Source organism: Passer montanus, unplaced genomic scaffold (genome assembly GCF_014805655.1).
Source record: "Passer montanus isolate IOZ18808 unplaced genomic scaffold, ASM1480565v1 scaffold44, whole genome shotgun sequence".
Taxonomy (NCBI): domain Eukaryota; kingdom Metazoa; phylum Chordata; class Aves; order Passeriformes; family Passeridae; genus Passer; species Passer montanus.
The window spans coordinates 4,765,036-4,778,688 of record NW_024369262.1 but is presented as its reverse complement, the minus strand read 5'-3'; the positions used below and the strand labels follow the sequence as shown (position 1 = coordinate 4,778,688).

Genomic DNA, 13,653 nt, shown 5'->3' with positions numbered 1-13,653 from the left:
CCAGGTTTTGTGCCCGATTTTGTTTTGACGTATTACAGATTTCACAGAATTCACAAAACCACTGGGTTGGAAGAGACTTTTAAGATCACTGAGTCCAACCCAGCCTCAACACTTCACCTAACCCTGGCCCCCAGTGCCACATCCAGGCTCTGTTAAACACCCCCAGGGATGGTGACTGCACCACCTCCCTGGGCAGCCATTCCAGAACTTTATCCCCCTTTCTGTAAAAACTTTTTCCTAATATCCAACCTATATTTCCCTTGATGCAGCTTGAGGCTGTGTCCTCTGGTTCTGTCAGTGCTGCCTGGTGCAGCAATGCCATGGAAGGTGCTGAAATTGCAGGAATACCAAAGTAACACAAATCTTGTGTTTGGATGGAGAGGTTTCCATTCTCTGCAGTCAGGTGCTTCATTTAGGATGGATGAAGCTTCATTCAGGATCAGCTGTGCTGACCACCAAGTTAAGAGCAGCTTTCCATGCAAGAGCTTGCCCCAGGATGTAATTCCTGGAAGCTCTCCTCCCTTAGGTTATTGCAGAACCAGAGAGCTCTTAGCTGAGTGTGTTATGTGGAGAAAGTGCAAGCTTTGAGATGGAAATCACAATTAAAACTCCAATTTTTGCTCACCAGACCACCTGCTCTGAGTGAAGTGCACCTTGCCACAGAAAGGGAAGGTAAAAGAAGCTGTCAGTTCAAGAAACCCTCATTTCAGAACATTATTCAAATTCATGCAAAAAAAACCAGCAGTAAGTGTTCTCTGACTTTCTGAAGTCTATTTAGTCACTCCCCTCCCCCCATTTTAGTGGTGGAGAGAAGCAAACATGACATCTGCTCACATCTGCCAACTATTTTTCTTCTTAATTCAAATTGTTGTTTCTCGACATGAGAAAACCCCTCCCACTTAATAGAAAATTGTACACAGCAAACCATTCATTACAGGAGGGGGAGAGGAAGAGGCACTTTTGTCCTCTAATTTTTCTTAAACAATAAATTCAAATATTCAATCTGATAATGCTAACAAACCAAAAGGAGTTGCTGACTCATTTTCAAAAGGTGCTAAGCCACAATTTCACTTTGGACAAGTGTTATCCACAGAAGTGCTCTGGCAACCTGAAGGTTACAAGTACTTTATTTTTGATGAGTTCTCTCAGCTGTCCAAAGCACTCAACTCTTAAAAATAAGCACACTTACTTTATGTCAATCCATTAAACAATTTATACTCATATCCCACTGCTCCCTCTCTCTTTACATCACATATTAGACAGAGTTTTCCTCAAATGAAGCTAAAAATGATCAGGGAATGAAGAATTCATGGAAACAATGGTCAGGAAAAAGCAATTTGCATACTACACATAAACAAACGTTTTCAGTCAGCACCTTCTCAACATTACCAATTTTATTGGAGGCCTTCAGAACTTTTATGCTCTCCTTTCCATTCTTCCCACAGTTCACCTGAACCAGTAAAGTTCATTTTTACTGATTATGCCCTTCTGTCTGTGTGGTGCTCTTGGAGGAGTAAAGAAAAAATTTAAAGCATCCTCCAAATATAAAACTCTTGCAAGCTGGAGTGAATTCTGAATAAGGAGTATCTTTAAACATTATAATTTAATTCATGTCAAGTTTTTGTTATTCACAGATATTTAGCCAAATGTATTAGTCAAAGATTTCTAAGAAGGAATACATAGATGGAGATGAATCTATATTACAACAGATAAATATACAGCCTTGAAAATGCCATTTTAACAAGACTTAAGGACATGAATTTCCCTCCTTCCTTTGACACACAGGACACCAGTAAACACCAGTTCTTGCACAGGTTGAGTGTTTATCACACCATAAAAAATATCTCCTTAGTGCTCAATGAATCTCTAAAATAAACTATGCAAAGAAACAAAGGCTCCACTTTGGACTACAACTCCCCCCAGTTACTTCAATTACACAGGGGAAAAATCCATCCTTTCATAGCAGGATTGAGACTTGTCTTTTGGAAGCATTTCTTACCTCACAGGTTCCCTTTTTGCCTTTATATGACTGTTCCAGCTATAAAAACACTGACACAAACCTGATTTATACAATTAAACTTCCTATATAAACCTCAGATTCCAAGGGAAGTAAACAAACAGAGTAGTGTGAAATTACTGCTCTACACAATAATGTAATATGATATAACAGAAACACTTAGAGTAGAAGTTGCTATTTAAAACCCCAGATTTTTGAATTAAAATACTTTAAACTGCTCAAAGTGAGAATTACCCAGCAAAGCTACTGAAATACTCTTTTGAGTGAGAAGCAATAGATTTTAGAGGGAAAAAAAGGAAAACAATACCATTTTAAAATACCAATATAAGAATCTGAGTAAGGCACCTGAAGTTTGTTCCTGTTAGAGTGGTGTGTGTTATCTACACTCACTGAACAGAATCTGCACCCAGGACTCTGGACACCCAAACTGTCCAAAATTGCAGAGTGAAAGCATTCAGCACCATTCCAGGTTAGTTTTTGTGCTGCTTGGCTTTTACCAGTACCACGCACAGGGGTTTTAGGCTCTCTACCCAGCAGGATCTTTTCTAAATCCTGACAGTTTCAAAGCAGAACCTTTCTGTAAGAGTGTAGCCATGGCAGTTTATAAAGATAACAAGGTAACTGCTCTCCCTCACCATTTGTTGGATGTAAGTTTGGCTACAAAACCACAAAAAAAGCTGAAAAACTTCCCAGCTAAACGATCCAATATCCTCCACCACACTAAATAATTCCATATTCAGGTAGATGTAGCAGTGGAAGTAAAATATTTCACTGTTCTGATTTATCCAGGTCACTTTGCACGTGACATTGTACACACAACCAACATGACAATGCCAAATCCTCACTGGCTGTGACAAAGCATTTTTCACCTGACTCCACAGATATTTCACGTGCACGTTGGTCAAGGAAAAATGGGGAGGGAAAAGTTAAATCTTTGTCACCTTTGAGCTCACAGCAAGTCACAGAAGTTTGATCAAACTGCTTCAGTAATTTTTGCATAATGCTTATCAGCAGTTTTGCTTAAGTGGCTACATCTCTAACATGGAGGACTAAAGAAATGCTGAAGCATCAATGCAGCAAGAGCACTTGGAATGCCTCTCCTGCCTGACACAGAACACACAGATCCCTCCCTGACAAGGGGCTGCCGCTCACCGTGCTCACATCAGGTGCAAAATGTTTTTAAAAGCACCCTTGCCCTTTTTTGTTGTTGTTTTTTTTAGGTGTATTTTGTAGGAGTTAAATGATCTTAGGGAGCAATTGTTATTTTAAAAAGGCATCACTGGCTGAACTCTTTTCCAAGCTGCTTTTGCCAACTCCTTGCAACTGGCAGGGTTTGCAGCCCCTTGGAATGATAACTGGCTCATCCTCTGGTTTCATTGTCCTGGAGTAATGAGACACTCAGTGCTGACATCAGCACAATCTCACTGATTTTTTGGGGACAGGGATTTCATCTATAATGCACATGCATTGAAAACTGCACAACACATATTAGTCTTTGCTGCCATGACTGTTTTTACCACCCAGACAAACATCAGGATTCTCCCAAGCTCTCCTCCAACCGGCATTATTTTTATACATCTCCCCCTCACAGAAGCATGAGCAAGATTGTTCAGCAAACAAAAACTGATTATCTTGATATATGACAGACAACTCTTTAATTTTTAAAGTAAATTAACCAAATTTAATAGACACCAGAATGAAAAAGATACATCTTGCAGCTCACCATTTAAAAGATGCAATTTGAAGGTCAAAGCCATATAGCTGCATTCCCCTATCCCAGCATTAATCAAATTGTAACCATTTCCTTGGGACTATGTCTTGTACATAATTCATACCCAACTGTTCTCAGGTTTAAAATCATCTACTGCCAATTTAAAAGAAAATAATCCAAGAGCAGAAGTCGCCACATGAAAATAAGAAAGAACCTTTCTAATAAAATAACTGCTGATCAGAGCTGTGAGAGACCATTGCCTGCTGAAATTGGAAGAGATGTCCTACTTTAGGGTTTGAGTTGCAAGAATTACTATAATCAAGCCTCACTGTCAGAACAAAAACATAACCTTTGAGGTTGTTAGAGGCTAAAATAACATTTCACTAACTTCTGTCTGCCTCTAGCTACGTTGGGTTAGAAATAGACCTCTGGTTTTTTGGCTGTATGTACAGTAAGTAGGTTCCTAGGGAAGGGAAAAAAATAAATGATTGAGTGAAGTCAATATTCCTGATCAATCAGCATCTCTGAACAAGTCTCCTTTTGACATGCCCCCGGGCAACAACAATCCCTGACCATCAACAAGACACTTATCCAAGGCTTGGAAGGAGAACTCTGACACAGCCACGAGCAGGATTCAAACGTGACTCCAGGGCAGAGAGTGAACTTCTAGAATGTACAGCTGAACACAGAGATAGCATTTATTTCTTCAATCTGATATGCATAGATGTACATTCACAACCCTCTACATCCCCTGCTGAAGGCATCTTGGGAAGGGGACAAAAGGGCTCTGGAAGGCTGACATATTTCAAATCCCCCAGGGCTGATAACCAAGATGTGTTCCAGTCACTGAACACCCATTGTTCACTGAAACTACACATCACCAAAAAAGTCAGAATCCGTCAAAATACCAAGCTCTCCTTAACAGGCAGAGAGTATCAGACCAAAGGGAGCCAGCATCAAGAGTTACTAAAGTGGCTCTGGCACATTTCTAACCAGGGCTCTCTCAAGGGCCACTTCTCCAGGAGAAATCTGTCCAAAGGCACTAAGGGACAAACTGCCCCCAGATTCCTCCCTCTCCCCATCCTCCAGGACAATCCTTCACCTATCCAGCAGCAAACTTCTAAATAGGCAGCACCTCAACCTCCAGCAGCAAACAATTTCCAATCAATTTTGCAGGTAACAAGCCTGTGCTAAGAAGCCATTTATCATTCCCATTGAAAATGTAACAAGCAGTCATTGGGAGAACAAGGCACTGTGAATTACCAGGAGAAATTGTCCACCGATGAAAAAATCCATTAGGCTACGACAAAGGTCAGATAACATTGTTTGGGTTCAGCCATAATTCTCTCTTCTATGAGATCCACGTGAAGATTTTGTGGAACAGCAAAGAGAAAAAGTGCAGCTGTGGGCACCCCTCAGCCAGCTCCTCTGTGATGCAGAGGAGGATCTGTACCAACTTCTGGCACGAGAGCCTCACACACAAATTCTCTTTTTTATTCAAGGAGGACAAAACCCCCTCTGCAGAGCCCAAGGTGACAGACACAGGTGACAGCCTCAGGAGTAGCAGCATTCCACAGAACACGTGTGGAACAGCTCTGGGGAAGCACAGGCACCCACAGGTGACCTGAACCAAGAAAACACCCAAAGACACGGCTGGGAGACTCTAATCCTCCACTAGCTCTCCCTTATACCCTAAGAGAGGTTAAGAGTTGGTAAGTCCCTGGGATGATACCTGCTTATCTACCTGTGCAAAAGGGTAATTCTGGACAAGCACAAACAAGGTGCTGAGCTGGAACTCCAGCTACAAAGCACTGCTGTTTCCAAATGACCTTCTGTGATAAATCACCAGCAGTCAGATTCAAGAGGTGGCAAAGAAAGTTGCTCAAACAAATAATTTTAGTGGTTAGCAGCACAAAATTGCACTTTGCAAATGGCTTAAATTTCACTGGATTTCCCATTCTAAATGTGTTTGTCTCAATGTAATCCCACAGCCAGGAGCACACAAAATTCACACAGGTCCTTCCACACAAGTGTTGGTCTTGGCTCAGGGCAGGCCCAGGCCAAAAGCACCCAGCACTGGGTCTAAGTTACATCTCAGCCACACAAAGGATGTTCCCTGCAGGTCAAAACTGAGGTTATTTATAGGTCATAATAAGGAAGCCTTAAATGCACTAAAATATCAAGCAAACTCCAGTGTAAGTGCCATTTAAAATGCAAAGTCTGTAGTTCCAGGACAGACAGGAATAGGAACAGCAGCCCAATCTTTGAAGTCAACTATTCAAAGAAATAAACATCATTTCAGTGCGTCAATTGTTTTTCAGATCACAGTATTTTTGTATGAAAATTCCACACATTATTAAATTGTTTCAAGTCAACTTCCTCAGTGGCACTTTAAACTCCTGTTTGTTCTCCAGCTTATCCACACACACACAGGCAGCATTAACAATTTCTGGTTACCAGGTCACCAAACCTTGGTCTCATTTTACACTTCAGTAATCTGAATACTGCACATTATTTGAGAGGACATTAGAGTGATGTGTTTGTTGGGGTTTTTTTTCCCTAGAATTAGTTTAGTCTCACCTTTAGACTCACCCAATTTAAATATCTAACTTCGTCACCTTGCTGATAAGCAGCTGGAAACCATCTACGTGGGGAATTGAGCTCAACAAGCAAACATTTCCAAAGGAAGGTGCCAAATTTGAAGTACAACATTATTGAGAAATACAAATATTGTCAGTCTTTCAAAAGGCTGGGTTTGAAAGCAGGTTCAGGGCACCAGGAAAAGGGGGGAGAGGAATCATAAAAACTGAGGGTTTACAAATTTTGCGTGGAAGCAGCTGGTTAGTTCCTGGTGCCTCCTTCTGAGAGCTTCTCACTGATGGTGTGAATTCCAACCAAAACAACTCCAAACGGTTCAAGAGCTGCCCAGATCTCGACACTTCTTATTACATAATAAAATGAGCTTTACTATTTGAATTTGAAAATTCTAATTGCCCAACAAAAGGGATCTTATCAAAACATGTTTAAGACATCACTTGTGAATCACAGGCACAGCTTTCAGCACAGCTTTCTCATGAGGAAGCTGCCAAAACTCATAGGCTTGTGTTTTGGTTTTTTTCAAGGGAACAAGCAGGGAGCAAAACCCTTGTTTCTCAAAAATCCAGCAGTCCAAGGCGAGCTGCACACAGAGCAGATGCTCGATCACTGCTGCAATAATTCAGTGAGGGTTACAACAACAAATTTATATTTTCTGGAGACAACACTCCACCCGGTGCAGCTGGCAGAAGCCGGCCCTGAGCACCAGCGACCAAAGGAAGGTGGGAGCGAGCTCCTACCTGAGAGATCGTGGTGGATCAGGTCAGCAAAGTTGGGGTCATCCCCCCACCAGAATATCCAGAGCTCCCTGCGGCCGGGCCGCTGGTCCCGGCGCCAGACGCTGAGCACGTCGGCCTTGAGGCAGCGGCTGAAGCTGCTCAGGATGGGATCCTCCTCCGTCACCGGGAACAGGATGGGGGCAGACGTCGGGCCCTGCCACACGTAGCGCTTCCATTTAATCCCAGTCAGATCAGCCTGGCAAAGACAGAGAGGAGCTGTCAGGAAAAAAAAGAACAGGCGCCTCCAGGGAGAGCATGCTGCTTGCAGGTGATGGCGCGGGGAGAAAGGGATCCCTCAGGGTTGAATGGGAGCTGTGTCGGTTGGTTTTGTGTGATTTGGTGTGATATAAATTGGGAACAATCAGGGATCCTGGTCTAATAGCTCATTAGGTAACTGCAGTAAAGCGAGAGCTGTTTGTTTTCACTGCAGCTTTAAGGTTACACAGAGAAAAATCAGATTTGATTTAAAGCAAAAGAGTGAAAGACGAGTGAGTAATGTTATTATTCACAGGCTGACACAGTCCAATCTCTAAACACTTGCCTTAGCAAAGAACATCTTTCTTTTTGCTTACTTATGCATACACTGCCTTTTCCATTCAGGATTACTCCATGGAAATAGGTGATACACCAAATCACACATTCTTCCAGCCATCTACCACTTGGGAAAATTTCACAAGTTTCTCCATGGTAAAAAATTCTGTGTCTCCCTCAGGAAATCTCTCGTCTTCACTGATTTTACCAAGAGCTATCATACTTTTCATTCCTCACACCACATTTCAATGATTTAAATCCTCGTTTTATCATTCAATTATATGTTAGACCTGCAACCACGTTGATAATGATCCACTAAACCCCTTCCTAGGCAAAAATTAATTTGACTTTACACAGGGAAAGAGCTACTACTCTGTGTAATGAGAAGAAGACAATTCCTGGATTATCTCCACCACAACACCAAGTTTTAGCACTCATTTTTTTCACTCGAGCACAGGCACCTCAAGGCAGGTAGGGGAGGCATTGCCCCGGGTTTCTCTTTGGGAAGGCAGAGCCAGGCAGGCTGGCATTTGCTAAGAAGTTACAATTTTTTGTCTTCCCAATCTGACAACACACAAAAGATTACTGCAACATTTAAACCTAACATGGCACCCTCCGTACCTTCAGCAGGAGAGCAATTTAGATGAAAGGTTGTCTGCAACAGTTGCTACTTTAGAAAGACTTTCAGATTTAAAATTGTACTGTTAATCTGGAGCTGCAGGCCTGATGCAGGCTGCAGACACAGTCAGGCTGTCCAGATTCCCCTCCATCCAAAAATATGAGTGCCACAGATTGGCACAGGATTGTTGTAACAATCTCTAGAATCATAAATATCAGGCAGACAGCTAAGATTAGCTCATTTGCATTAAAAGCTGATGAAACAGCTCAGCACAGACACCAAAAAATTGCATCACAGTCCAGTTATATCGAATTCACTTTTGGAGCTACCAAAATTCAACAACATGAACGATTTGATACTTGGGTTAAAAAAAAAGACTACAAAATGGTGCACATCAAAACACAAGACAGGCAGGGCATCACCGAAAGCAGCCCTCCAGAATAAAAACAAGCAGCGAAAGGGATCCGTTTAAAAGCGAGCAAGAAGGGAGGTTTCGCCTCGGATTTGCCTGGGATGTCACGAGTGAGGAGGGAAAAGAGAAAGTTCCCCGAGATGTGGGGCCGGGAGCAGCAGCAGCTCCCTTCCCCTGCGAGGAACACCACGCTCAGAGGCAGGGATGGGGGAGAAAGGAGGAAAAGTTGGACGGCACGGAAAGGGAAGGAAAAGGCGAGCTGCGGGGAGGCCACTAGCCAGGAAGAAAGCGGAGGGAGGGGCGAGGCGAGACAGACAGCGATGGAAGGGAACCAGAGGGGCATGGGAGAGTTGGCTGCTCCAGGCAGGGCCTACTCCGAGGGCTCATCCAGCAGAAGCTCTGCTAAAAATGGCTGCTTTGCTTTCCACTGCCCCTTCCCCCTCCCCCGGAGCTCCCAGCCCTTCCCTCGGTGGCCCCGGGCGGGTGTGCGCCGGGGGCCGACACTCACCAGGCAGAAGAGGTTGGAATGGCAATCCTCCAGGCTGGCCCCGTTCGGCACGAAGCAGGAACTCATCCTCACAGCCACAACCCACACGCCATTATCCCACAGCCTCCGACAAGAAAGAAAGAGACAGACAGAGAGAGAGAGAGGGAGAGGGAGAGAGGGAGAGACAGACAGCGAGAGGGAAAGGGGGAGGGGGGCTCTGCACACGCACAAATAATAATACAATTAAATAAGGGATTTACAGACACACGCACGCGAAATAGTGGCAGGGGGGATAACCCGCGAGGAGAGACAGAGAGGTATGGGAGAGGGGGGTAAAAATATATATTTAAAAAAAAAAAATTAAAGAGGAACTCAGAACGTTTTCTCGTCTTCTGGAGCTCAATCGGGGGTGTAAAGCCGCCGTGGAAGGGGAGAACAGAAAGAGGGAGGTGGTAAGTAATCCAACGACGGGAGATTAAGATCAAAATCCTCCCTGTTCCTCTTGTCTTCTCGTTCGCATAAGGAGGGGAGGGAGAGGAGGTAAGGTGAAGGGGTAATTGATCCAACAAGAGAATAAAAATGGGGTAATTAATCCAGGGGGCTAGGGGTAAAAATCAGTTGACATCCCTCCTTCCTCTCTTCTCAGATGCCAAGCGAGAGAAGCAGGAAAAAAATAAATAATCCAGCGGGGGCAATTAATCCAGAACCCCCCCTCCTCTTCCTCCTGTTCCTTTAGTCATCAGATGAGAAAGGGGCAAATTGTGGAATGACTGGGAAGGATTGGCCGTGGGAGAGAGAAAAATCCAGGCTCGTCTCTTCGGAGTCCGAGGGCAACAGGGTGTGGGGGGGTCAGATTCTTCTCCCCTGCTCCAAAAATATTCCGAATAAATTAAAATTTAAAATCATAAAAACAAACTTCAGGGGCCAGCAGCAAGGCCAGTCTGAAGAATTCGCAAAGGCAGAGCAAGAAAAATTTCCTGGGGTGTACCCCAAAAAAACATCTGCGGGGGCAGGGGAGGGGGGAAGGTATTCCTTGAGAGAGAAAGGCCGCAAAAGTCTCCTTAGCAGCCCAGCGGGGGATTAAATTCCCGTGTGGAAACCCCCCCTCCCCAAAACGAAATACTCTTCGCAGCGAGGGCGAAACCAAAATATCCTCCGATGGGTAAAAAATTCCTTCCGTGGGGAAAGGAGGGAGGGGGAGAAGGGTGGAAAGAGGAAATTGCGGGTGACCCTCGAAGTCTCTTCGGGGAAGGATGGAGGAGTCTCCGGGAGGCCGATCCCCAGCCTTTTCGGGGGAGGAGGAATCGCAGAGCGTCTTCGGGGAGCCTGGTCCTGCCCAGCTGTCCTGGGGGGCCGGGGGACCCCGCGAAGTCTCTTGAGGGGAGCGCGGAGCCCGCCGAGTCACGGCGGCGAGGGGGAAGCGACCCCCGCCAGAGCCGGGGGGGCGGCGAGGCGGGACCAGCTCAGCTGCGAGGCCGGTCCTTTAAAAAAAAAGGAGAAAAAAAAAAAAAAAGAAAACAAAAAAAAAGCCCCAACAAAACAGAAGGGGGAAGAAAAAAAAAAAGCGCGGGGGGGGGATATAAAAAACGATCGTCTTCGGCCGGAGCGGTCTGTCCTGGGGGAGCCCCGAGACCGCTCGCTGCCCTCAGGTGCGGGTCCCCGCGGGGGCGGTGGGCGGAGGGCCCCCTCCCCGAGGCTCCTGAGCAGGGCGGGGAGGCGGCGGCCGAGCCCCGGGCTCTGCTCAGCCCGAAGGGGTCGGAGCCCCGCAATTCCCGGCGCCGCCGACACACACAGGGACGCGGCGGCCGCCGCCGCTGCTGCCGCTGGCGGAGTCGGTGCCGCGAAGCCCCCGTCGGCGCGTCGCCTCCCCTCAGCGGTGCCTCTGTCGGCGGCTGCCCGGCCGCGGCATCCTGTGGCGGCGGGAGCCTCAGCGCGGGTCCCCCATGGCCGGAGCGGGAGCGGATCCGGCTCCCGGGTAATTCCGAGACCCTTTTTCTTTAATGGCGGCCACAGGGACGGCGGTCGGGGCCCCCCTACCGCGCTCCCATTGGCCGCCGCGCCGTCACGTGGGCGCTCACCGCCATGGCCGCCGGCGCCGCTGGGGGAAGGCGGGTGCGGCGGCGGCGCGCGGCCGCCAGGGGCGTCCGGGGCGCTGCGGAGCCCCCGCCTTGCTCGTTGGGGCGGCGCCATCTAGCGGCCTCGCCCGGCGGCGGCGGGGCCGCGGGTTCGAGTCCCGGCCCGGCCGGGCCCGCGGTTCCCGGGGTGGGTCGGGGTTGGAAGGACCGCAGTGGGACAGCCCGGAGCACAGGAACGTGTCTGGGATATTGGCACGAGGGAGGCTCCGCGAGCTCTCTGGGTACCGGGCTCCAGTGCTCCTTGGACAAGTTCAGGTGGGGCTTGCTGGGCATCAGTCGCTGCCCCATGTCCTGGGGGTTGGAAGCATGGAGCAGAGCCTGGTGTGTCTTTTGGCACCCCCATTTCGATATTTACACATATAAATGTGTAAATATTTATATTTATACATACAAATATGTGTAAATATACATTTATATTTACATAAATTTATGTATTAAATATATAATACATCCTTCCCTTATCCCTGCCAGGCTCCTGTCCATTCCCGGGCTGATCCCAGGCCACAAGGCTGGACTCAGCAGTCCCTGTGGAAATCCTGGGGTTCTGTGCCCACCCCAGGGCACCTCCGGTCAGGCCGGGCCAAAGTCCGGGCACAGAGCGTGCCCCAGCCCAGGGAACACTCGCCTTGGCTCCCCTTCCACAGCTTCCACCTCTTGGCAGAGGATTCCCGAGATTTGCGCCACGGAGCAAATTCCAAAGTGAGGATCTCGGGGCCTTTCTGAAAAGATAGGCAGGAATTGTGAAAGCTGACTTTAATATTTAATGCAAGCGTTAATGCTCTCACTAGGCCCACAGACAGCCTCTCTGCCAATGCAGAGCCCTACTCCAAACCCCATTTTTTCCATGCCCAGATCCATATTGTGCAGTTCAAGAGGATGAAGTAGGTGGCTTCTCTGTTACTACATGCACAGATTTGCAGAAGGACTGTGAGATTATTCAGAATTAAGATGCTACAGTGACAGTGAAAGCTATTTTTAAGAGATGTTTGGAAAGTGTATGCATCTTACTAATCCTCTCATATTACACATTAATTTTCTAGGCAATGCCTTGCATGTAAAATGGAAAATTTTAAATTACTATATGCAGAATTTTTACTGCAGTGTTCAAGTGCAAACACAAACCAGTGTAAAGCACCCAAAGTAAAAGAAAGCCCTGAATGTCTCAGCTAACCTGACATTCACATTAAAATATGATATGTTCATGCAACAGCAGCACGTTGATCACAACTATGCAACACGATGATGTTTCAAAGGCCCTGCAAATTATTTCAGGACTCCTGAACAAGACGAGCGACAACCTTCTGCAAATGTCTTGATAGAGTAGGAGGAAAGAAGGACACTCTATAAATAAACTTATATGATAAGTTAAAAAAAAAAGAAGTGAGGCTAGATATATTCACCAAGAGAAACTTTGAAGATTTACTCACACTGAGCCTATTTTTGTATGCCAGTGTAGGCAAGCAAGATTCTTCTTTTCATCTAAATAGAAGCAGAGTATTTTTAAACGCAGGAGATTCATTCCCTCGGTGCTCATGGCAGCACGGCAGCTGGGGCCGGGGCCGGGATGCGGGGGGAGGGCTCCGGGGGAAGCAAGCCCCTTTCCAAGGGGAACAGATGGTTTTCCCCGGGCTGGCTGCAGCCCAGGGCTGTGAGGAGCATTCCTGGGTGCCCAGGGCCAGCCCGAGCCCCTCGGATGTCCCGGCCATGCCACCGCCATGTCCCTGCTGGAGTCACTCCCCCCAGGAGGAATCCAGGGATGTGAAGGACATCAGGGAAAGCAGAATTCTGCACTGAGCACACACACACGGAGCTCATATGAGTTTATCACTAAGAGCAAAAGGAATCCTTTGGTAAAAGGGATTTGGTAGATTTGGATATCCAGGACAATGGTTCTTGCAAGTCTGAATAGATTTCAGGAGCGTTTTCCCATTTCTTTTCCCTCAAACAGCACAGCTCAGTGTCTGGAAGAGAGGATTAGTGTCTAACACTGGCTTTGGTGTGGCTGCACCTCCCAGTTTTGAGGACCTCAGCTCCTGTGCCTCTGCTCACTTCTCTGTACAATGCATTTTGGGATCTGGTTCATCAGTCCTGACATCACAAAAAATCCTTCTACAGGATCCCAGCACAAGTGCAGAACATCATTTGTCCACTAAACCTAAACACAGCATAAGGAGCTGATAAAATATCCACATAGAGGGAAGAAAACTACCACATCAACTAGGGAATTCTGAACTCGAAATTCTCCCTGGCTCAGAACCTTGAAGCTTTCCCAATTCCATGTCCAGCACCTCAGAACAGCAAGACACAATGGAGAACAATCACATCCATGGCTGGTGAATCCTGCACCTGAGACACTGCTTGCCCTCT

General features: G+C 46.6%; 2 protein-coding genes across 5 annotated transcripts in view; one reads left to right on the top strand and one right to left on the bottom strand.

Moving 5' to 3' along the window:
* MED13 (mediator complex subunit 13) overlaps nucleotides 1–9,299 on the bottom strand; it is a 51,308-nt gene extending 42,009 nt beyond the window's left edge. For all 4 annotated transcript variants that reach the window (XM_039720412.1, XM_039720414.1, XM_039720413.1 and 1 more), the window contains exons 1-2: nucleotides 9,173–9,299; nucleotides 7,064–7,298 (exon numbers count right to left, since the gene is read on the bottom strand). In XM_039720412.1, coding sequence (XP_039576346.1) covers nucleotides 7,064–7,298; nucleotides 9,173–9,238 — 301 coding nt within the window. In that variant the 5' untranslated portion in view covers nucleotides 9,239–9,299. The remainder of the gene's footprint in view (nucleotides 1–7,063; nucleotides 7,299–9,172) is intronic.
* A 980-nt stretch (nucleotides 9,300–10,279) lies between these two features.
* On the top strand, nucleotides 10,280–13,640 carry LOC120507593 (translation initiation factor IF-2-like). The gene is made up of 2 exons (XM_039720419.1): nucleotides 10,280–11,126; nucleotides 13,235–13,640. Exons 1-2 carry the CDS (start codon nucleotides 10,310–10,312, stop codon nucleotides 13,462–13,464), a joined length of 1,047 nt encoding a protein of 348 aa, XP_039576353.1. The 5' UTR covers nucleotides 10,280–10,309; the 3' UTR covers nucleotides 13,465–13,640.
* Nucleotides 13,641–13,653: the final 13 nt, after the last annotated feature.